This window comes from Dromaius novaehollandiae, chromosome 21 (genome assembly GCF_036370855.1).
Source record: "Dromaius novaehollandiae isolate bDroNov1 chromosome 21, bDroNov1.hap1, whole genome shotgun sequence".
Classification (NCBI taxonomy): domain Eukaryota; kingdom Metazoa; phylum Chordata; class Aves; order Casuariiformes; family Dromaiidae; genus Dromaius; species Dromaius novaehollandiae.
Genome location: NC_088118.1, coordinates 3,163,754 through 3,185,702, shown reverse-complemented (window position 1 = coordinate 3,185,702; position 21,949 = coordinate 3,163,754). Strand labels below are relative to the sequence as shown.

The window sequence follows — 21,949 nt, the reverse complement described above, 5'->3', positions numbered from 1 at the left end:
CATCAGGCCAAGAGGTCCGGTGTCCTGCCCCCGGCAACAGCCATTTCCTGGCGTTTTAATAGGTGGAGGAGGGGAGAGTCTTAATGAACCTAGTGTGCAGGGCTGTGTTACACGCTGGACTTGGGAGAAGATTTTCCTTTCCAGCTCCTGCACCATCAAATTTCTGCTGTTTAACATTAGATTTGATCCTCCTTGTCTTTGCATAACTGCATGCATTTACTCTAGAGGATTTTATTCAGACTTTTATAGTTTTTACCAGGATCCCAGCTTTAAGGAGAAAGCTTTGTGTTGAGCTCAGTACCATGTCCCTGTTCATTCAGAAAATAATACTCCAAACTGCCACAAAGCAGACTCCCAGCCTTACCACCCAGCACCCACGCTATGCTCCACCACAGGCCAAAATTGCCCCTCAAACAAATCCTAGGCACCTCCCTGGCACAGCTGCGCAGGTAGGACCTGCCATTTGTGATCACCAGGATGCACCTGCAGCTCCCCACAGGCCCTGCTGATACCACCTCCCCCCCCAGCACCCACCCCGGTGACTACTGCCGGCACAAACCCCAGGTGCTCCTGAGCAGCTCGGCCTCCTCCGCCCCAAATCTTCCCTCCTTCTCCAACCTCAGCCCAGCACACACCTCACCCCCCTGCAGGGCTGCTGCCTCCTCAAAAAAACCCTCCCTGTCCCCCAGCTCCTGCCTCTCCTCCATGCACCAGCTCCGTGTTTCCTCCACATCCTCCCCACAAAACATCTCACCCCAACCCAACCCAACGAGCCCTCTTCCCCACCCCGACCAGCCCTCGCTCACCACACGCACACCCTGTCCCCCAAACCCTTCACCCAGCCCCACCCTGGACCCACACAGCCCTCCCCCCCCCAACCAGCCCTGCCAAACCCTTCACCCCAGCCCTACCCCGACCCACACAGCCACCTCCGCCCTGGACCCACCCCGTCACCCCAAAACCCTTTACCCGACCCCTCACAGGCCTCCCTCCCCCCCGCCCCCCCCAAGCCCCTTCCCTTGGCCCTACCGCGACCCCACACACCTCCCTCCCCCCCAGACCCCTCGCTCCAGCACAGCCCCCCGCCCCACACCTCCCTCACCCGAGCGGCCCCCCCCGCCGGGCCCACCTTGTCCATGAGCTTCCAGCACTTCTCCACCATCTTCTTGTCCACGGCGCCGGGCTGGTGCGGGCCCAGGTGGTGGTGGTGCGGCTGGAAGGCGTCCTTCATGAGCCCGATCAGCCCCCCGGGGCCCTTCTTCAGAGGCGCCGACATGAGGGCGGCGCGGGGGCGGCCGCGAGCGCGCCCACACCCGCACCCGCACCCGCCGCCTCGGCCCCGGCACTGCGGGGCAGCTGCGGGCGCTCCCGCGGGCCAGGCCGCGCCGCACCGGGCAGGCAGCGGGAGCCGCAGGCGGCGGCAGCGGCGGCTGGGGGCGCCCGGCTCCGGCTCGGGCTCCGGCGCCGCTCCGCCCTGCGCCCCGGCCAGGCCGCGCGCTGATTGGCCGCCGCTCCGCCCCCCGCCTCCCCTCGCGCCGCGCCGGCCCGCCCCCTCCGCCGCCGCGGAACCGGCGCCCATTGGCCGCCGCCCGCGCCCAGGAGGAAGGAGCCGAGCCGCAGGCCGACGGCGGCTCATTAGCATCGCCCCGACCGCGCATGCGCACGGCGGCGGCGAGGCCGGCGCGGCCGCCATGATTCGTGCGGGCGGGAGCGTTTCCATGGCAACGGGGCGGCAGGCCGGGGCGGCGGCCGCGCTCCCCGGTCCCCCCCCACCCGCAGCCGCCGCCGGGCCCGCGGCGCTGCCCCTGGGCCGGAGCGGCCCCCACCAGCCCCCGCCCCGCAGCCGCTGACCCCCGAGCCGCGGCCCGGCCTAGCGGCGGCGGCGACTCCGCACCCGGCCGCCATCTCCGCGGGCAGCGGGGGGCTCTGCGCCGCCGCCGGGCGCCAGCTGCTGGCCCGATTTTCGACGTACTTTACCGGCGGCCTGAGCGTTGGCAGCCCGGCCGTCCTTTCGGATAGCAAACCCCTTCCACGTTTGCTTTGGGTGAAATAACGTAACGTAACATAACGTAACATAACATAACATAACATAACATAACATAACATAACATAACATAACATAACATAACATAACATAACGAAATAAAATGAAATAAAGTGTTTGACAGCTTTGCTGTCTCTCCAGGCCGGTCCGGCAGGCTGTCGGGGCCACGTTTCCCGGGCAGCCCAGCCCGTTCAGGCGCCGTGCAAACCGTCCGCTTTCCGCCCCCGGTCGCAGGCCGCAGTGCTGCTCGGTGGCTCAGCGGGTTCGTGACCTGCGCCCTGATGCTGGGGCTGCCCATCGCCGCCATGCCAGGAAAAGGGGGTATTTCTGGCCGGTCCCACCGCCAGCAGTGACGTGCTTTTTCTGAAGAACGGCTTGGGACGCATCCCCTGTCCCTGCGGGTTTCTCGCTCGCGGTTTCTCTCCCCCAGGACTGCTCTGGCGCAGGCTGGCTTATTTTTCAGACATTGCAAAACAGGATTATTTCCCCTTTCTAAAAGCCAGGTTCCCTTTTCTTCAAATAAAGAAATTTCCAATATAAAAATCAGGAAGTGGAGCTGAGTGTGTGGCGTTACTGCAGCGGTGCGAGCGCAGCAAGGCTCTATTTTCTCCATGAAGCTGGTGACTGGAAAAGCCGTCTGCTAATAAACCTGTGCCTGGAGACCTCGCTTTTTTTGCTGATGTATTTATCCATTCCCCTGTAAAAACTGCTGCACTAACACGGTCTGACTTCCTTGTCAAATCAATGAAACTTTCTCATTCTCAAGTTTATTCCCCTCCCAGCTGTACAAAAAGAGACAAAAACAAAGGTGTCCTCCGCATGCTGATGCCAGGCGGCCGGGGCTCTGCCCGGGCTTGGCTGGCGGCTCCCCACGAGGACGCCCAGCCGGCGGGATTTTGGGAGTCCCGCCGGGACAGGAGGCTGGCACCCTGCTCGGCGGCAGTGAAAACATCCCCAAAATGTGAGCCCTCAGCAGCAGCGCTACCAGCCACGTGTGCAGAGAAATAAACTAAAAGCCAGCCCAGAGCTGAGCCCCGAGAAATGCAGCCCTCGGAGGGCGCTGCTCGGGGCGGAGCGCGGGAACGGGCACGAGGCAGGGGAGCGCGAGGCCAAACGCTGCGCAGGAGCAGAGCCAGCCGTGGAGAGCTGCATCAGCCTCTCCTTCCCACGAATGGGGATGGGGATGGGGATGGTAACAGCTCGCAACGCTGTGGGGCACCCAAAAGGCATGCGGTTACTGTCAGTGTCTTTGAGGCATCTTATTTCGCAGTGACACTGAAAGCAAGAGCCCTTGTGGGTCCGATATACCTGCTATTTGCAGTCCCTCTCCAACAGATCGGAGCAGGCTGGAGCCCGCACAGTCCGGGGGGGTGAGAGAGGCCAGGAGAGAGGGGGACAGGGAGAGAAAATAAGGTCAGGGAATGGGTCAATCTCTTGGCAGAGGTGACAACACCAGACCTGCAGAAATTATGGCATGGGTTTGACAGTAAGCTCAGTTCTGTTTTCATGCCTCCTTTCCCAGGCAAAATGCTTCCTTTGCAGAGAGCAGCTGAGGCTGGAACAGCAGAGCATCAGTCCCGCAGCAAGGGCTTCAGCGAGGAAAGCAGACAAAACAAAGCAGCAAGTGCTGCAGTTTGGCCAACCTTGCTTGGGAGAGCCTAAGCGCCCAGAGGCTGCGCTCAGGCCTGGAGATTCGGCCGCCCCAGCGCAGGCCCTGGGGCGGTGGGGACAGGAGGGCGCTCACAGATGCAGGTGGATGCTGGAGATGAACCCACCCCTTTGCTCTGCCCTGCAGCAGCCAGGCAGCGATTCTTGCACGGGAGCAGAGACCCTCTGGGGAGCTGCAAACCCACAGCAGCCCTGGAAAGCAACTCGTGACAGGGATGTGCAACGCTTCTCTGGTGCGTGCTCAGCCTCTGCCATCGCAGGTCATGGCCATGGGGCTCCGGCTGCGATGCTGCCTCTGAGGAGGCTTTGCGTGCCTGAGTGTCTCGTCTCCCGCCCCAGCTGCACACACGCTTCAGACTTCTGCTTTCTGGTGCTACAGCAGCAGCAGGCTGGGCCGCTCCACACCACCCCGGCTCCAGCAGCTTCCTTCCTCCAGCAGCTCAACCAAGGACAGCCGCTTCCAGCAGCTCACGGCGAGTCCCAGCACGCTGCACGGCTTGCAGATCTGCAGCATCAGATGAGCAGGGCGGTGGGAAGCAGTGTGTGGCACTAGATGTGCATGAGGAAGCGCTGTATAAATTGGTTATAAAACTCTCAGTCTTGATTGTACTGCTTTTAGTAGAGGTTAGTAAATATTTCTGGGACAGGCAGCTCCTTGTCTGGCTTTAATTACCTGGGCAAATTTTCCTAAGGATTATATTGACCTCAAAAATGTCAACATTTATTGAGGCTGTGTTCCTGAGGCTTTTCCCATTAGATGCTAATGGATTCTGGCTAATAGTCAAGCCGGACTGACCACCGGAGTGTGCACTGGCCAGCTCCAGGTTACCACAAGCACCTGGGGAGAGGGCTGGGGAGGGTTACACCAGCTTTGTGGAGCCAAATATAAAAATTACCATGGGCTCTGTCCAAAGAGATCAGGGAACAGGCTTGAGCAATTGCATTCCTGACTATCTGCTTCTCTGGGCATGATTCACTCCAAGTCGTGGCTGCATTTATGTGTCAGACTTCAAGCAAGGATTGCTGTTGTTTGGGACTGTTCCCCCCTTGCGGGAAAGGAGAGCCAGACACCTCAGCCCAGGGCTCAGGCTCGCTCCCGGCGTGCAGGAGTGGCTGCAGCCCCAGCGAAGGGCTCTGCGTGGTGGCAAGGGCCAGCTGCGTGCCCAAAGCTGCTTCAGCAGATGCCAGGCCAGGGATGCGCTTCATCCTCCCGCTGCCCCAGCCCCATCCCCTGGGCATCTGCACCCAGCGCAGCCGTCACTTGCCGCTGGTGCTCTGGAAAGCCAAGTCATGCTGGTGCTATTGCAATCACTTCCACCCTGGCAGCTGGTGGCCAAGAGTGCGGCTGGGCACTTCTGGCCACCTGCATGCATGCGATGGTTCGCGGGCACTTGTGCGTCACTGCCCTGCCTGTGTTCGAGCCAGCCAAGGCTGGGCATTATCGCGTGCTTCTCTCCCCTCCCGCGTGCCCCACAGCTCCCTGCCAGGCCCGGGCACGTGCTGAAGTCCCCCACGTGATTTCTCAGCCCCGCATGGCTGCGCAGTGGTTCGTGTGCATGTGTGCGCACACGTGAGGTGTCAGGATCCATGCGCACAAGGTGCACGTGAGCTTCTGTGCACTGGGGAGCAGCCTCCACCGCTGCCCCGTGCGGGGCACGGCTCCCCGACCCTCCTCCACGTCCTGCCAGGCTGCCCGAGCCGTCCCGGCAGCGGAGGGGCCACGCGGAGCTGCCCCAGGCCAGGCAGCCCCAGGCACCAGCTCCCTGCTCCCGCTGCCTGCCCGGCTCACGCGTGTCCTTCGCACGAGGTGAGGTCCGCTTCCCGCTGAAAAGCTGCAGCGCGCCCTGAAATCACCTGTTCTCCCCCAGGTATTTGGGGTTAATTATGTCCTGAGCAGAAATAACAGTTTAAAATCCCCTCCCTTCCTTCCCTGCCTGTTTTATAAAGAGGATCAAAACGCAGCAGCATTCCCTCGGGCTCCGCTCGCCCTGCCGAGCGGGAGGGTGTGCCGGAGGGGAGAGCCAGGCAGGAAGGGAGGGAGGTGCTGGGCTCATCTCAGGCTGTGACCTGGGAGAGTCGCACTCCCTCCCCGTGTCCCGTCTCCCCACGGTCCAGCTGCGCCCGTGCTGGGGCTGCTCTGGGGCTGCCACGCGCTTGGGGCCGTGGGTCAGAGGAGGTCCAGCGCACCTGATCGGGGCTGTGCCTTGCCAGCCTGCAGCTGGGAGCGACCAGCCCGGTGGCAGGGAGCAGGGACCGGTTTTGGACGCAGGGTGCGTTTGGCCTGCGCCTCTGTCATGGGAACGAAACCCTCAGCTGCTCCGAGGCGGAGGCAGGTGTGGGGCCGGATAGCACAACCTGCCCTCGCTGCAGATACAGTTGCTACAACAGCAGGGGCTGGCTTGAAGGCAGCTGCCACGTCTCGAGGGATGGAGAGTCCGTGCCGGGGCAGGGGCTGGCAAGACAGCCATCCTGATGAAGGCACGGCAGCTCGTCATCCGTGGGTCTCCCCGCTTGTGCTGGGGGCCCCCCAGCCTCCCCTGAAAGTCCAGCGTGCCGTCGCTCCTGCCAGCTCAGCTCCCCTGCTCGCAGCCTGCAGCAGATGCACGAGCTGTGCCAGGTGCCAGGAGAAAGCACTTGTGTCTGCATCTCTCCCTGCTTTCTCCTTACCAGGCAGGATGCCTCTGAAGAGCAGAGGGAAGGGGAGAAAAGGAGTGAAGCAGCAGCAGAAGAGAAATGTGGCAGGTGAGCGTGGAGCCTTGCCTCCCTCCAGCCGGCCGTGCAGTGCCCCTCCGTCCCTGCCCGCTGCTCCCCGGCCCCGCCAGGGCAGACAGTGCGGGGGCTGCCGGAAGCAGGCGCTGGGAACGCCGGGGCCCAGGAATGCACCGCGGTCCCGCGGGATGGCTCTTCTGCTGCTTTCTCAGCGTCTCCGGCCCTCCCCACCCCGCGCCGGGGCAGCGGCACAGTTACGCCTCCGGCCTGATGAGAAACAGGAGGCAGCGGCAGCAGCGGGCCCTGCCCTGAGCGCTCCCCAGCCCTGCACTTCCTCCAGCCCGGGGGACCCGGCAGCCGGGGAGAGCGGCTCTCCCAGCCCTGGCCTCTCCAGCAGGCCTCGGAAAGTGGGCGCACGCGCTAGGCTGGAAGAGCGTGCGGTGTGGGGCTTTGGAAGGGGTCCCCGCGGTCTGTGTGCCCAGGACCCCGCTGCTGCCCCAGCTGCAGCGCGAAACCCCAGCCCTCAGTGCCAGATGGGAGCGCATCTCTCTAGGGCAGCTGAGGGCAAGTGAAACCGGCTAGACCCTGGCTCTGTGTCCAGCACGCCTCGGCGCCCTGGCTGCTGGGGGAAGCTCGCCTTGCCTTTCCTCTGGCCCTGACCGTTCAGCCCCCAAACACCCCCTTGCTGGCCACCCCCCCCACGCTGTCAGCATGCGAAGGCATGGATGTGGGCTTGCTGCACCCCAGATGTCCGTCCTCAACACAGGCAGAGGAGACAGAGGCAGAGACTTCCCTGCCTGCAGAAGTCATCGGCTAGCCATTTCCTTTAGCGCTCAAGAAGGGGCTTATTTTAGCAGAGGTAAAAACCTCAGCCAGAGGTTTGCGGTCTTTGCCACATGCAAAACTCCGTGCTGGCTTTCACTCTCCCCCGCTCGCTCGGCGCAGAGGTAAAACTTTCCCTCTGGGGCTCCCTCCTGCCCCCCCCCCAGCATCGTCACACCCCTGCCGCGCAGGGAGGTGGTGCACAGCGGCTCCGGATGCGCGAGCCAGCAAGGGAAGCCCTCGGATCAGGCCTTGCAGGAGCCCCTGCTGGGGTCTGAGTGTGGGGGCTGCTCGTTTGCCCCCCCACTGCCCCCACGTTTGTCCCCTCCTCCCCTTCCCATCTCCCAGCGATGGCCCGGCAGTACCAGGAGCTGCAGGAGCAGACAGCATCCCGCAGCTGCAGCTTGGAGGCGGAGGTGAAGAGCCTTCAGGAACAGCTCGGTACGGCCCCACGTGCCCCTCCTGGCCGGCGGGCTGGGGCTGGGGCTCACCATGCACCACGTGCCCGTGTCCATCCGCTCAGCATTCCCTGCGTCCGTGCCTGCTCCCCACAGCCACCAGGCTCCGGGGGAGTCGGCAGGCCCAGGAGACGGCTGCCCGGGCACTGGCAGAGAAGGATGTGACCATTGCCCAGCTGCAGGGCAGGCTCGACGCCATGGAGAAGGAGTATGAGAAGATCCTCCACGTGAGCGGGGATGAGGCTCTGGGGGGCTGCCCCCCAGGCAGCGCGGCAGCCCCTCCTCACTGTCACCTCTCCCTCCAGGGTAGCCTGGACCTGGTCCTGGCCAAGCTGGTAGGGGCCAGCCGGCGCTGGGAGGAGATGGGCACGGCCATCTCCCTGGAGCACAAGGAGCGCCTGAAGGAGTTTGGCCTCAGCCCCCTGGAGATGTAGCGCCCTGGAGACCCGCAGGACAGGACGGGCTGGCCAGGACCCTGCCTCCCCCTGCCTTCAGGCTTCCCCTACCCACTGCCCACCACCCCGGCTCCCTTGGGCCAGGCAAGAGGACAGAAACTACAGGTCCCGTCTGGCCTTGGGATGCACCACTGAGACGCAGACCTCTCCATAACACTACTCTCATGAGCAGCAGTGAGGATTTGTCTTTTAATCATACCCCAAAGGGATGACACAGGAACAGGGCTGTGGTGGGGGCAGGCACCCACCACCCCTGGGGTTGCAGGGAGGATGGGGTGAGGAGCGCAAGGGAGAGCAGAGGCTCATGGAGGGGCAGACCTGAGCCAAGAGGCTGAGCACTGGGGGCCCATGCTAGGCCTGGGGGCTTCCTCTAGGGCCCTGTGGCCTCTGCTGCTCACTTGCCCCTTTGCACTCTGGCCCTGGGGCCAGCCCCAGGGCTGGGCTGAGCCCCAGGCTGCCCAGCCGCCTGGGCCATGCAGCAGTGCCTCAGCTCTCCTAGGGGCTCGACAGAGCCTGGAGCTGGATGGGGCCTGAGGGCTTCAGTGTAGCATCCCTAAATACCCCTGGAGGCAGCTGGACAGGCAAAGGCACAGGTCAGTCTTCGATTGCAAGAAGCCACTGTGGTGGTAAATAAAAGCTTGGGTCCAGCTGTGGACAGTGGAGACAAATCTCGGGGCGGCGTGAGGCTGCGAGCCCCCTCCCAGGCGTGGGACATGGGGACGCGGCGGCTGCGTGCGCAAGGGCCACGCGGAGCAGTGCTGGGCTCCCTGGGGAGCTGGGCTGGGCACCGACGGGCCAGACCTGGCCTGCGTCGAGCTGCTGTGCGGGGAAACCTCCCCGGAGCCGGGCTCAGCCGGGGCCGCTAAAACGCCTGGTGCAGCCTCCTCCGCTCCTCCGGGCGCTGGCTCTGTGGGGACAGAGCAGGGACACGCAGGCAGCCCGGCTCTGCCGTCCGCCCGCTGCCACCCGGCCCCCATGGCCAGGGGACAGGCCAGCCCCACAGGGTGACCTTGGCACGGGGACGGGGACGGGCCGGGGCAGAGGGAGGCTGCGCCCCGGGGCAGTGGCTGGGGTGTGAGCAGTGCTGCCAGCCGGGGCGGGCGGCTGGGGCCGGGCGAGCGGGGTTACCTGTGTGATCCCTGCGAGCCGGGAGCTCCGTCCCTCTGGTCCCACATCAAGGTGACAGAGTCCAGGAGAGCCGTTGGGATAGTGCAGGGAGGGATTGCAGGAGCCCGAGGCAGCGTCGCTGTCCTCAAAGAACTGCAGCGGGGACAGCCCGATCTGCAGGAGCAGGCGGTTAGCCCTGTGGCCCTGCAGGAGACCTCGCTGCGTCCGGGCTTGGGGGCGAGAAACCCATGCTGGCAGCCCATCCTTTGCAGAGCCCCGTGGTCCCGGCCGCACTGGGTCCCCAGACCTACTGACTGGTAGAAGTCGTCACCGGCGGGGTCGATGACCAGCAGCGTCACCCGGTCGGCGTGGGCGCGGATCCTGAGCACCGTCTGCTCGTGGTCCAGCCCCTCGATGCTCTCACCGTTCACTGCCAGCAGACAGTCCCCTTCCTGCATCCCTGCCCGCTCGGCCGGCAGCCCGGCGTCCACCTCCCACAGGAACTGGCCTGCGCCGGGGGGCATGGAGGAGAGAGGGGAGATGCTCCTTCAGCCTGGGAGAAGGGGGACCGGCACGCCCAAGCGCCGACGAGGACAGGGTGCCAGTGTGGAAACGGGACTCCCGGCTCTTCCCAAACCCCAGGCACCTTTGCTGGGGGACAGCCTGCCCCCCCAGCCTCTCACCTGTGGCCCCTGAGCTGCGCTTTTCTTCCTTGAGCAGAAACCCGTAGCCCTCCGGCCCCTTCACCAAGTGCAGCTTCCGGACCTTGAAGGGGAGCCAGGAGGCGTCCGCCAAGGCGGCCGTGACCCGCAGGCCCCGCAGGCGGTAAAACTCCTCCGCCGCGCTGGAGGCCACCAGCAGCGTCATCTTGCTGCCGCTTCGCTTGAGCTGGGTGAGGAGGGGCCGCGGGGTGCTCAGCGCCGCCGCCAGCCCGTGCCCCCCCGCCGCCCCGCGCGCCGGCAGCACGCACCTTCCTGGCGAGCTGCGTGTGCGAGTAGCTCCTCACGCTGGCCCCGTTCAGCTCCAGGAGCCAGGAGCCGGAGGGCAGCCCCGCGCGCTCGGCCGGCCCGTCGCGCCGCACGGACAGCTGGAACGTGCCCCTCGCGCCTGCCCGGAGGAGGAGGACGGTCCGGCGCAGGCCGCGGGGCGCCTCGCAGCCCTGCCTCCCCGGCCCCTGCTTTACCCTCTGGCCCCGAGATGCTGAAGCCGAAACCGCTTTTGTCCCTGGCGATGTGGCAAAGCCGCGGGCGGATGTCACCCGGCAGCAGCTGGGACAGGTCCCTGCCCAGGGCTTTGGCTGCTTCGTAGGAGCCGCCGTCCAGCACTGCCAGGAGGACCTGGTTCCCGCTGGCCTTGATCTTCTGAACCACCTGCAAGGGCCAGGCGCTGAGTCCTCCCCCCCAGCAGTGCGCGCAGGGACAGGCCGCCCGGGGACACCGGCCGTCCCCGCAGCCCGCGGGGGGCTGGCCGCTTACCCTGCCGTGCTCCATGTGGTCCACGAAGCGGCCGTTCACCTGGAGGAGCCGGTCCCCGTCCTGCAGCCCCCTGCGCTGCGCCAGCCCCCCCAGCTCGACGTGCCGGATGACGTGCCCCCGGCAGCCCAGCTCCTCGTGCAGGCAGAAGCCGAAGGCCTCGGTGCTGCCCTTGCTCAGCAGGTAGAAGCGGGGCTCCCCCCGGCCCTCGCCCTCTGCGTGGTGGGCACAGCCCGTGAGCGGGGCCCTGCAGGCTTCCTAACACAGGTTTTCCACCCTACCAGGGCTGGGGACCCCCACTGCCCCACGCCACAGCTGTGGATCTCCCTGCTCCCTTCTGCCTTATGTCTTCATCTCCCCACTGCTCCCCGCCGTAAGAGAGCCCAGACCCGAGCGATTCCCCTGGGGTACCCAGCTGTCCGTCCCCCTCTGCTGACACAGGGAATCCCCCAGAGATGAGGGTATTTACCCATGTCCTCAGCCAGTGACAAGGCAGGGTTGTCAATCCCATCTTTGGGGTTAAATTCAAATTTTCTGAAATAATAAAAGGCAGGAGAGGCCGCATCAGCGTGGCAGCATGGCCTTTCCTCCCAGCACCTCCTGCCTCCCTTCCTTGGGGAAAGCGGGCAGGGGATCTCCCTCCTGGAGCCCCCCTGCACCTCTCCTTGGCTAACAGCTCAGGGAAAGACCCTCCAAGGGCAGGCAGCTGCGTTTGGCAGCAGGGCCCCCACCACCCCGCAGCCCCTCGAGGCACCCACCACCCCAGCCGAGGACGTGCCCCTGCGCGGCCAAGCTGAGGGGCCACGAGCCCGGGAAGTCCCCGGCCGCGGGGGAGCTCGGCACTTACAGGATGGACTTCGTGTCGCCCTCGAGCCCTGCGGAGGGAGAGGAGAGGTCAGCGCAGGAGGCAGCGGGCCGGGAGCAGACCCCAGGCTCCCAAATGCTGGGGCTTGTTCACTCACAGGCTGGGCAGGGGCAGGCGGGCATGTGGGGGCCACACAGCCCTACCCTTCCCTCTGCCCCCCAGCCGGGAGTGCCTCCCGGCACAGCCTGTGCCCGTGCCCGGCTCCACCCTTGGCCCTGCCACCAGCGTCTCCTTGCATTTCAGAGCAGCAGGACGGCCGCTGCTTGGGTCCAACGGGCACCTGCCGCCCAGCCCAGCGGGGCCCTGCAGCCCCGCAGCGACGTGGGCCTGGGCAGCGGTATGCAGATGGAGGCTAACGGTGGGGGGGGTCACCCAGCTTTTGGGCTGGGGATGAGGAGGGGGATTGGGGTCACCGAGAGCATCGGAGGTGGCATAGGAGCCTGGAGCCCAGAGGCGGACACAGAGGCTTTTGCCTGCCCATCTTCCCAAGAAACCTCTCCCCACCTCTCCCAGCCCGAGGACCCCAGCCCCATGGAGATGGGGGTCCTGCCACGCACCCCCACAAAATGCCTCTGCATTTTCCGGGATGCTTGTAGCGCCTTTCTGCAGCCTCCCTCAGCTCTGACACTGCCTGGGCCCCTGGAGAAGCAGGGCCTGGAGACACGTGCATGGGGAAGGGTGTCCGGAGGACTAAGTGCCGCTGCCCCTCAGCCCCGGCACGTACCTTTCATTTGCTTCATGGCTGCAGGGAATGCAGAGGGAGCAAGGTACAGGATGAAGTGGCAGAGGAGCCGGTGTCCCCGCCTCCTCCAAGACGCCCTAGGTTTAATGGTTAAACAGCCCTGGCATCTCCCCTGCCCTCCCACTGCCAGCCTGTGCCCAGGTGGGTTTGGAGCAGCACCCCGGGGAGCTTGAGAACAGACCCCAAGCGCCCTGGCTTGCAGCTGCCCCCAGGGGCAGCGCCCGCAGGGACAGACCGCCTCCGGCTTGGCACGGGCTGGAGCAGAAGCGGGGCGGCTGCCCAGGCCTGGCCCCGTGAGGCCGGGAAGCGCCAGAGCCCTGCGCCACAGCTGCCCGAGGGACGGACACACCAGCTCCTCCGCATTCCTCCCCCGGGAAGGGCCTGAAGAGCAGACTAAGTCTTGGCACTAGCATGCTTCAGTGGAAACAACTGGGGACACTTTAATGCTACCGATGATTTCACAAGCAAGGCTGAGTCCTGCCCCGTTCGTGTCACGCGCCAGCAGTGGTTTGTGTGCCGGGGCTGGGGCCGTGGGTCTCGCCAAGCCCAGAGCAAGTCCCATTTGCTGCTGGCCCGCTCTGCGTGCAGTTCTCCCACATTTCAGCCTTGCCCACAGCGGGGAGCTGAGCCCCACATACCCAGCACCTTTAACAGCCTCGGTGGCACCCGACCACCGGGCATCTCCACCAGGCTACGGGTGCAGACTGTCCTCCCAGGGCACCCTCCAGCGCTTCCTCCCAGCAGCGCCGTTCCCTGCCTGGCCAGGTAGGCGGATGGCTGGTTAGAGGCTCCCGTGCTGGAGTTTCCCAAGCATCCTCTTGACCTCATTCTCCACTCGCAGGAACTTGGCCTTCCGCCAGGGGTTGGCAGTCTGTCTCCGGCTGCTCTCCAGGTCCTGCAGGATGAGGGCAAGGTGCTGCCGAACCCGCTCACGGTCCCAGAAAGGCAGGTTCCTGTGCACTATGCTCAGGATGTTGGACCAGTAGTCAGAGACGTCGGTGCCCGCTGTAAGGAAGACCAGCACCCTGACGCCGTCCTGATCCACGCGCAGGGTGTGAAGTTCCCGCTTGCCTTCCTCGCTGATGTCGTTGAAGTACAGGCTGCAGGTTGGGAGAAAAAGGGCAGGGAGGCGCTGGGAGGGCTGGGAGCAGCACACCGAGGCAGAGAGGGGCTCCCCGCATCCGCCACTAAGGGAAGGGATGCTGGGTTGGATGTGCTACCCGTGAGAAAGAAGAGACGAGGAACTCACTGCACTGTGTCCAGCGTCGTGTGCTTTTTGGCCACCTCCACCAGCCCCAGGGCAGCTGCGTCTGTCAGGGAGTTGTAGCCCAGGTTGAGCTCCTGAAGGTGCTGGTTCTTGGCCAGGTGCTGCGCAATGACCTCGACGCCCCGGTCCCCCAGCGAGGTGTGCAGCAGGGACAGGCGGGTCAGCGAGCGGTTGCCTGCCAGCGCCTCGGCCAGGAATTGTGCCCCCTGCTCGCCCACAGGGTTATTTGCCAGCCTGCAGACACACGAGCTCAGGGGAGCAGCCACGGCTGGGCACAGGGCCCAAGCCCGGGGTACGGGGTGGGCAGCAGGGACATTTTCACGGGAGCACGGAGGCGATGCCTCGCTCTCCGCTGTGTACTCACCGCAGGTTGCTCACCACACACTTGTCATGCAGGAGCAGGTCACGGATTTCCTTGCAGGCATCAGGACCCAGGCTGTTCAGCTGCAAACTGATGCAGAGCGAGAGATGGGAATGGCAGGACCAAAAAGGCTGTTATCTGTGGGGCTGGCACCCCTGCCCTCTCCGTTCACCTTGGCCTTCTCCTGCCCTCACTGTCACCATCCCGCCTGGGATCCCCAGAGAAGTCCAGGCAAGGCTCCCTCTCCAAAAGGGAGCACACGGCAACTGCACCTATGATCCCACCAGAGCTTGGGTAGCATCAGTCAGCAGATCCAGTGCCAGCAGGAGCAGGGCAGGGAAGGGGGATTCAGGGCCCGTGGGTGGCAGGTGGTCTGAGGCGGGAGCAGGAGCCTACCAAGCCCTCGGGAGCATCCGAGGAAGGAGGCTCTGCGCAGCCCGGCTGTACAGCTGAGTCCGTCTCTGCCGAGCAGGGCCTGCCACCCCCTGGGCGATGGGGACACTGCAGGTCCACAAACGGACGGGAAAGACTCCCATCCCCTCGCACAGTCGCCATGCCCGCCCTTGGCTGCCTCTCTCCTGCCCAGAGCTAGCAGAGCTGGCTACACAGCGATGCTGGGCGCTTCTGGGCATTGAGACCCTCCCAAGCAATGGGAGAGACCTGGGTCTGCCAGAGAAGCCAGCAGGCCAGCCTGTGGGGCCAAACGCAGGAGAGAGCTGCCTGAGGAGTCCCACTGCAGGACTCCAAGTCCCAGCATGCAGCGCCCAGCACCGCTGCTCAGGGAGTGTTGCATATCGGAAGCTGTAGTCCCCTGGTCTGCACTGAGGATAAACATGGGCAAGCAGGCCTTTCTCCTGCTTTAGCCATGCTCCAACTCCTGGTGGTCCCTGAGATGGGCAGAGGTGAAGGCAAGCCCTAGTTTTTGCTGCTGTCCAAGGGCAAGAGGAGGTGGTACTCACTGGAGAGCCTTGCACCGCAGCAGGACAGGGAAGAGGGTCCTCAGGCTGCTGGTGTCAAGATTGCAGGAGGTCAGGTTCAGCTCCTCCACCTCGTGGCACGTGGTGTCCATGACAGACGCCAGGACAGAGCACTTGAGAGGGGTCATCTTGACAGATGAGAGGTTGACTGTCCGGAGGGAGCGGATGGCCTCAGCCGTGAAGCGTTCATTCTGGAACTCATGCAGGAAGAAGAGGTAGTCCATTAGCTCAGAGGGGGGCAGCCCTTTACGACTGTTCCTTATGACCGTCTTCTTCATGGCCTTGGCGATCTCAAAGGCTGCCAGGTTCTTGATGGAGCAGCCCAGCTGCTCCAGGATGGCGCGGTTACGGCGGGACAGGATCCCACCCATGAAAATGGGGAAGAGCTCAAAGACCTCATCATCAGGGACCTCACTGGGGTGCCGCATGGGGCCCTCCACGCCCAGGATGCTGGAATTGATCTGGTCCAAGACATCATCATTGAAATAGTCCTCCTCTTTGAACAGCTCCTCTGCCATGGTTCGGGCAATAGTGTCCCGGTCCTTGCCACTCAGTCGGGAGAAGTAGCGAGGGAAGATTTTGAGCAGGTTAAGAAGCACTGGCAGGAAGCGCAAGGGCAGCACCTTGGAGATGATGTTCAGAACCACAACAACATCTTCACTTACCTTCCCAAAGACCTCTGAGAGCTCCTTCCCCACTCGCTGTGTCAGGGTCTTCTTCTCACCCAGCACTACATAGAGCGCTGCCAGATACTCCTGCATAGCAGGAATGGTGAAGACGAAGGTGTGCTCTTTGCCAGGCTGCACACATGGTGTGAGGAAGAAGCGGAAGACATCACTGCGGAAAACCTCCAGGAGGTTGAGCTCACTTTCGGTCTTCATTTCCACCTCAAAGCACTGCTGCAGGTCCTCCTCTGAGAAGCAGGTCTTGCGGGACATCACCCCTTCGTGGGCCAGCTTGCCCACCGTCTTGGCCACATACTTCATCATGGAGATGTTGGTGGGGTCGGTGCTGTCCAGCACTTCCCCGCCGAAGTTGAGCCTCAGGAAGCTGGTGTAGATGCCTGTTAGGGTCTGACTGGGAGGCACCGTCTTGGTGAAGTAGAGGAAGTGCAGTGTTGTGCAGACCAGCCAGCAGTAAGAAGGCAGGAAGCAGGCGGCGGCGATTTGGTTGTGGCGCTCCAGGTTCCTCGACAACATCTCCACCAAGTTGTCTTGCTCGCCCGAGCTGCTTCCCGGCCTGTTATCACCGCCGTCTTCTCCACCGCAGCCAGGCTGGCTCAGGCGCATCTGGAAGTACAACTTCTGGAGGTTGGTGTCGGAGAAGCCACAGATCTCAGCGTAGCGGCCCACATATTTGCCTGGGATCCGGTGCACAGCAGATGGGCGTGTGGTGACGATGATACTGGCCTGGAAGCAGAGGACAGGATGAGTTTGGAGGTGCTCCCTTGTGGCTTTGATCTAGCTTCAGCCGGATGCCAAGCCCGCCACCCACATATGGTAGCACAAGAATCAGACCAGCTAGGGCCTGTGGTTCAAGGAGCTGCTGACCACAGGGCATTGGCTCGAACCTGGCCCAGTCAGAGGGGACAAAAGAGCTTTCCTCATCCAGTGCTAGTCATAAATGCAGTCTGGAAGGCCTCAGCCAGGCAGACAGCTCCTCAGCTACTGCTTTCTTTGTGTTTCCAGGCTTGCTCACTGCCCCAAAGGCTCCACAGAGACAAACAAGCAACAGTAACATGAAGCTACCTTGGCAAGTCCCTCCAGGGATGAACGATGGCTGTTCACTCGCAGCCAAGCTGGGCTACAGGCAATTAGTATCAGGGCAAGGGGCCATGTCTGCAATGTCCCAGGGCTCACCCCCAGCCTTTCTCCAGCACGAAGGAGCTGGAGGAAGACAGAGACACTGACCTCTGGCAGGAGGTACTTCCGCAGCAGGTTGACCACGATGGCAGGGGGAGGCACAGGCTCGCTGGGGTCACAGCACAGCTCTGTGCCAGCCAGCCGGAAGTCTAAGTTGAGGCGCTCTAGGCCATTGAGGATAAAAAGCATCCGGAGGTTGGAAGTTCCCAGCATCGGCACCACGTCCCGGAGATGCTGGTACTTCTTGGTGATGAGGCGCCGCAGGGAGATGGGGGTGTGACTCTGGGACAGATCCTCACAAGAGAAGGGGATGACCAGCTCGAAGCGGGGCAGGCGCCCGTGGCACCAGTCCACCACCATCTTCTTGATGAGGGTGCTCTTCCCCGTGCCCACAGTGCCAAACAGCACCACAGTCTTCACCTGCCGCCCGCAGGCATCCACGTCAAAGAGGTTCTGAAGGCCGATTACCCGGCTGCAGGGCTGCTGGAGCTGGTGCTGGACGGTCAGGTCAGGCGAGGGCTTCAAAATCTCCTCCAGGGAGCTCTCCCGGATCACTGGGTCCACGTGGACTGCGTCGAGCGAGAAAGAAGGGCCAAACTGCCTCTCCTCATTGGGCTGGTGGCTGAACCATGCAGACAGGCTCTTCTGGTGCTTCTTGATGGCATCTAGGAAGACGAAAGTGCTTGGCAAGACAAGGGCTTCCCAGTGGCAGGAGAATGGGGAAGTTTCTTGCCACAAGCCGCCTCAGTGAGCTGGCTGCAGAGAGGAGGGCAGAGCCCAGGAGTCCCGGCCCTCACTGCTCTTGCTCACCACCACGCTGCTCAGGGCAGCACCTCTTCCCAACCCGCTGTGTAGGACCCTCCATCCGCTTTGGTGCAAGGCTGCAAGCTTACCAGAAGAAGCCACGTTCCTCAGTGCAGCCAGACCGTGGCGGGGGGAGCTGGGCTGGGCAGGGGGCTCCTGGGACCCTCCTTGGTGGTGAATACAGCTCCTGCAAGGGGAGGGAGAGTGCTGCGAGGAGGGCAGGGGTTGCCAGCCCCACGCCCTGCCTAAATGTGGGGTGGGCAGCCTGCAGATCAAGCATGAGTCCCATGGGAGGCACTGAGCAGAGCCAGCTCACGAGCACGTGTTACCCTGTCCTTCTCCCCTTCCTGCCCCTGCACCAAGGGAGAGCGCAGGGCTGCCCCATGCCATGAAGAGGAGCTGAGGGCAGGTCAGCAAGCTGTGCGCTGTGCCGTCCCTGGTCCAGTGCGGGAACAAGGCCACAGCGAGGCAGAGAAACCAGGCTGAATTCAGAGGGGGCAGGGAGTCAGGCCTCGGTTGTTTTCCAGGTAGAAGCAAAGTAGCAGCTCTGCCCCCAGCGCCCCAGTGGCCCCGAGGCAGCCAGCCCCACCACCCGCATCCCCGGTGGCCACGGGGGCTGAGTGGGCTCAGGCCAGGCCCCAGCTCTGTCACGCCATACCTGGGGAGGGACGTGCCATCTGCACGGAGGAGCTTCCTGAGGAGGGAGCTGCTGGCAGTGCCTGCGTGGAAGAAGCGCACACACCATCAGGGATGGCCTTGTCTGACCTACTAGAGACAGACCATACGGGCTTAGCCATGGCAGTGGGGACAGATTTCCACCAGGGACAAGGCTTTCCGAGGATGAGGACAGATTCGGGGTCCCAGTCCTGCAGCCACAGAGCACGGCTCACCTGGCAGCGAAGCAGCGCACAGGTACGCACGCCTGGTCCCCGAAGCAGCGCACAGGTACGCACGCCTGGTCCCCCTTCGCTCCGGCAGGCATCCGCGCAGCTGCGTCCAGGTGCCCCAGGGCAGGCGGCTCTGGCACTGCATGGCCCGGGACATCTCCTGGCTGAAACAGAGGGGCACGCCAGGAGCCATGCCAGGAGCCGGCGGGCTCCCTCCCCAGCCCCGCTCTGCAGCCTGAGTCCTGGGAATCCAGGAGCTGGGGCTTGGAGAAAGGGCACAGCGGAGGGAAGGTCAGGAAAAGCAAAAAATAAAGGTGATCCTCTCCTAAATATCTGCATGCATGGTGGGCTCTCCCTAATCCCAGCAACAGTACTAGTGTGCCCGCCCAGGCTGCTCCCCTTGCTGAGCCGTGCCGCCTCGCCACAGCACCCGGCAGCCCTTGCCACGTCCTTGGCAGCCGGCTGAGCCCTTTGCCGGGGCCTGCCAGGCCCAGGCGGCTGCCGGCAGCAGAGATGCCGAGCGGAGCCTCCTCCCCTTTAAAGCAGCCGGGGAGGCTGGCAGCCGACGGGTGACGAGCGCAGGCTGGCTGCAGGATGCCGGAGCACAGCTGGCTCCTTTCCTCGGGGCTGCACAAAGTTTGGCACGGCACCGGGTGACATCTCCCAGGCAAAGCACCTGTCTCCAGCTGTGGACAGGGGTGCTCAGTAGGTGCCCGGTGTAGCCGGGGTTGCCCAGGAGCCGGCAATGAGCAGTGCGGGGTTAACAGCCCTCCTCCCCAGGGACGCGGTGCAGCAACACCCAGCCTTACCTGCCCTGGCCCGTCCGCAGAACAGGCTGTTCCTGTCCTGACTCAGTCGCCCAGCCCCGGCTCGGCTGGGTGATGCTCCAGGGACTCAGGCTGCTTTCAACGCCCCCGACATCCTGAGAAATTGAGGCACAGGGCTAAGAAAGTGGACAGGAAGGGACAGGAGACAAAATTTCCCTGCCTTTGGCCCCCCCAGGAGAGGACAAGCAACTCGCACCTCCCGCAGCTTGGGCTTTTTGCAGTCCCTTCTTGCGTTATCCAGATGGGGAAACTGAGGCACGGGGAAGGGTCTGGCGGAGCTGATGCTGAACCCTGGTGCTCTCGTCAGGGCCTTTGCAGTAAGCACGCCCTGAAGCACGCCCTGCCCCGATCCCAGACCTTTTGCAGCACCCTCTGGCACCCAGGGCACGTCGGGGAGCAGAAGGCCCCGAGACGCCCGCCTGCCGCGGCCCCCCTTCAGGGACCCCTGCGCGCCGGCCCTGCCCACACTGCCTGCCTGCCCAGCAGTGTCCTGCTCCTCTCCATCTCTCCGGTTACAGCCAGCCTCCCTGGCTGCCAGCTGCCGGCCCTGCCGTCCGGAGGGACGCCGAGGCCAGGGCCACGTCGGCACGGGCACCTCGAGCCCGGGGCAACGGCCAGGCTGGCAGCGAGCGGCTGCAGCCCCAGCGGCAGGCGTTACCTGCAGCGGGAATCCTCACGGTGGGCCGCGGCCGGCCGGTCCCCTCACCGCCTGCTCCCCGGGGTGCCGTGCCGCTGCAGCCAGGCGCGGAGCCCGCTGGGCGCCCGGGTGAGGGAGCCCGGGGCCTTTCACCCCGCCGTTGCCATTTCTGTCTCGGGGAAGAAGCTCCTCTCTCGGGCGCCTGTTTTGCAGCTGTAACTTCCTGCTGCGGCGTCCCGCCCCGTGCCATGGCGCGCTGGCCTGCTGCCGGAGCGGGCTGGGGAGAGCGGCGGGCCGCGGGCACTGCTGCGGGGACGCGTCCCAGGGTCTGGCAGGGACAACGGCAAGGAACAAGGGCTCCTGGCTTCTCCCACACACAGGGAGAGCTCTAGCCAGCAGGGTTGGGGCTGCTGGGATCCGACCAGCAGCGCTGCGAGGAGCGGCCTCCCCTGGACACATCTGGCTGCTCTGCACCCCAGCTGTGCAGCAGGGGCCCCGGAGCGCAAGCCCTGCTCTGGAGCAAAAGCCTTCAGCGCCCAGCTGCCTCGCGGGGGCCGGGCTGGGCAGTCCTGCTGCGTGGGGCAGGTCTGGACCGTCCTGCCGGGGCACGTGCAGCGCCTGGCACCAAGGAGGGGTGCAGAGAGCAGGACAACAGCAGTCCCCACGGCAAAGAGCCCTGAGGAAGCTGTGCTGGGAGGGCAGCTTAGCTCTGCCTGGCTATGCCTCCCTGTGCAACACACACGCATGCATATGTATATATACACACACACGCACATACCCTTTGCTGTTTGCAGATCCGCTCTTGCAGCTTGGTGAGGAAGTGCCGGGTCCAGAGCCGGGGGCGTCCGCTCCTGCTGGCCAGGCGGCTGTGGGGGCTGTCCGGGCAAAGGCTGGCCCACCCCAGGCAGCCAGGCTGGGGCTGGGGCTCAGTTCATGCATTGGGGACCCCAATGGGCTGCACGCCGCTGCACCGCACATCCTGCCGAGATCCCGGAGGCCTTCAGGCGTGCACGTGGCGTGCGTCTGCGGCGACGGGTGCGTACAGGCATCCCCCCGGCCTCGCGCTGCCTCCCCCGGCTGGCACCCACACGTCATGTCCTGACCCAGACACGCTGGCCCCGGCCCAGGCACACGCATATATCCTTGTGTACACACCCCCCCGCTCCAGCTGCTCAGCGATGGGAGGCATCCAGGCACTACAGTATAAATATAAGTTTTATTGATGTGTGAAACCCAACAAGTACAGCTGGCATCTCAGGAACACTGAAATAAGCCACAACACACCTGCCTGCTCCACAGCCCCTACGGCACAGCCCGCCGGCAAGCCGGGACCGCAGGCGCCCGGTGCCGGGGGGGCACTTACCTGCGCACGCTGCCAGCCCGGCTCGCAGGCAGCAACGCCTCTCCTCGTGGGACACCCCTGCCCGGCCCGCACATACACTCCGCACTGTACAAACTGCTCTGCGCAGGTGGATAACGTGGAGGCTGGAAAACCAGATGACCCAGCCCTGCACCGAGGTGGCGGGGAGCCCAGGCAGCCAAAGGCTGCCACGGCACCAGGAGCTCCCACGGCAGAGGGACGGGATAAACGGCGTCCACACGTGGTGAGAACGAAACACTGTTTTATTGCCTGATTTGAGAGAGGGATGAAACCCTGGAAGAAGCCCCATGCTCTCCCTGCACTGGCCCAGCCTCCCCCTCCGGCAAACCCTAGCACCAGCAGCGTGATAATGCATTTGCTCTTCTTGTGCGTGTGATGAAGGAGGCCTGGCCATGCGCGGAGGTGAGAGGCCGTATCCCTGCTTGCATGCCTGTGCGCCCACCTCTGCTCGCGGCACACGTGAGGGGAGAGCCAGTACCTGCTACATCCATTTCTGTGGGCTGAAAGAGCTGCACAGAGGGGCCAGAGCAATTTTAAATGGGATGAGGTTCATCGGCAGCCCCTGTGGCAGCTGGGAAAGCAGGATGCTCCTCGGGAGCCGGAG

General features: G+C 64.1%; 4 protein-coding genes across 10 annotated transcripts in view; 1 reads left to right on the top strand and 3 right to left on the bottom strand.

Moving 5' to 3' along the window:
* The window catches only part of CBL (Cbl proto-oncogene), a 46,649-nt gene extending 45,151 nt beyond the window's left edge, over positions 1-1,498 (bottom strand). For all 3 annotated transcript variants that reach the window (XR_010392490.1, XR_010392491.1, XM_064524249.1), the window contains exon 1: positions 1,130-1,498. Coding sequence is in view for 1 of the 3 variants with exons in the window: in XM_064524249.1 (XP_064380319.1) it covers positions 1,130-1,276 (147 nt within the window). In the remaining 2 variants the exon portion in view is untranslated. The remainder of the gene's footprint in view (positions 1-1,129) is intronic.
* A 4,889-nt stretch (positions 1,499-6,387) lies between these two features.
* Positions 6,388-8,135, top strand: DRC12 (dynein regulatory complex subunit 12 homolog). The gene is made up of 4 exons (XM_026105824.2): positions 6,388-6,454; positions 7,592-7,684; positions 7,798-7,928; positions 8,007-8,135. Exons 1-4 carry the CDS (start codon positions 6,388-6,390, stop codon positions 8,133-8,135), a joined length of 420 nt encoding a protein of 139 aa, XP_025961609.2.
* A 191-nt stretch (positions 8,136-8,326) lies between these two features.
* On the bottom strand, positions 8,327-12,621 carry NHERF4 (NHERF family PDZ scaffold protein 4). Of its 4 annotated transcripts, XM_026105869.2 has the most exons (10): positions 12,325-12,621; positions 11,583-11,610; positions 11,205-11,269; positions 10,739-10,950; positions 10,447-10,633; positions 10,234-10,370; positions 9,947-10,151; positions 9,575-9,771; positions 9,285-9,437; positions 8,327-9,063 (listed from the first exon to the last, which is right to left on the bottom strand). In XM_026105869.2, exons 1-10 carry the CDS (start codon positions 12,338-12,340, stop codon positions 9,019-9,021), a joined length of 1,245 nt encoding a protein of 414 aa, XP_025961654.2. In that variant the 5' UTR covers positions 12,341-12,621; the 3' UTR covers positions 8,327-9,018. The 4 variants fall into 4 exon arrangements, with proteins under 4 accessions (XP_025961654.2, XP_064380316.1, XP_064380317.1 ...); XM_064524246.1 differs by having other exon boundaries at positions 8,327-9,437; XM_064524247.1 differs by having other exon boundaries at positions 8,327-9,437; positions 9,947-10,028.
* A 136-nt stretch (positions 12,622-12,757) lies between these two features.
* On the bottom strand, positions 12,758-20,219 carry NLRX1 (NLR family member X1). 2 transcript variants are annotated; one of them, XM_064524244.1, is made up of 10 exons: positions 19,986-20,219; positions 19,310-19,422; positions 18,504-18,763; positions 18,272-18,332; positions 17,703-17,800; positions 16,858-17,474; positions 14,930-16,356; positions 13,974-14,060; positions 13,592-13,843; positions 12,758-13,442 (listed from the first exon to the last, which is right to left on the bottom strand). In XM_064524244.1, exons 3-10 carry the CDS (start codon positions 18,691-18,693, stop codon positions 13,124-13,126), a joined length of 3,051 nt encoding a protein of 1,016 aa, XP_064380314.1. In that variant the 5' UTR covers positions 18,694-18,763; positions 19,310-19,422; positions 19,986-20,219; the 3' UTR covers positions 12,758-13,123. The 2 variants fall into 2 exon arrangements, with proteins under 2 accessions (XP_064380314.1, XP_025961653.2); XM_026105868.2 differs by having other exon boundaries at positions 18,504-18,664.
* Positions 20,220-21,949: the final 1,730 nt, after the last annotated feature.

What these genes read in the sequence shown, in the direction of transcription:
- NLRX1 (XM_064524244.1), bottom strand. Translation starts at nt 18,693, where the DNA reads ATGGCTCCTGGCGTGCCCCTCTGTTTCAGCCAGGAGATGTCCCGGGCC. An exon ending in GTGCGCTGCTTCGCTGCCAG is followed by an intron (nt 18,333 to 18,503) that starts GTGAGCCGTGCT and finishes TCTTCCACGCAG; the next exon opens with GCACTGCCAGCAGCTCCCTC. An exon ending in CTGCGGTGCAAGGCTCTCCA is followed by an intron (nt 14,061 to 14,929) that starts GTGAGTACCACC and finishes GCTCTGCATCAG; the next exon opens with TTTGCAGCTGAACAGCCTGG.
- NHERF4 (XM_064524246.1), bottom strand. An exon ending in GTCACTGGCTGAGGACATGG is followed by an intron (nt 10,951 to 11,204) that starts GTAAATACCCTC and finishes CCCACCACGCAG; the next exon opens with AGGGCGAGGGCCGGGGGGAG. An exon ending in GTGACGACTTCTACCAGTCA is followed by an intron (nt 9,438 to 9,574) that starts GTAGGTCTGGGG and finishes CTGCTCCTGCAG; the next exon opens with ATCGGGCTGTCCCCGCTGCA.
- DRC12 (XM_026105824.2), top strand. Translation starts at nt 6,388, where the DNA reads ATGCCTCTGAAGAGCAGAGGGAAGGGGAGAAAAGGAGTGAAGCAGCAG. An exon ending in GAGCCTTCAGGAACAGCTCG is followed by an intron (nt 7,685 to 7,797) that starts GTACGGCCCCAC and finishes TGCTCCCCACAG; the next exon opens with CCACCAGGCTCCGGGGGAGT. An exon ending in AGTATGAGAAGATCCTCCAC is followed by an intron (nt 7,929 to 8,006) that starts GTGAGCGGGGAT and finishes CTCTCCCTCCAG; the next exon opens with GGTAGCCTGGACCTGGTCCT.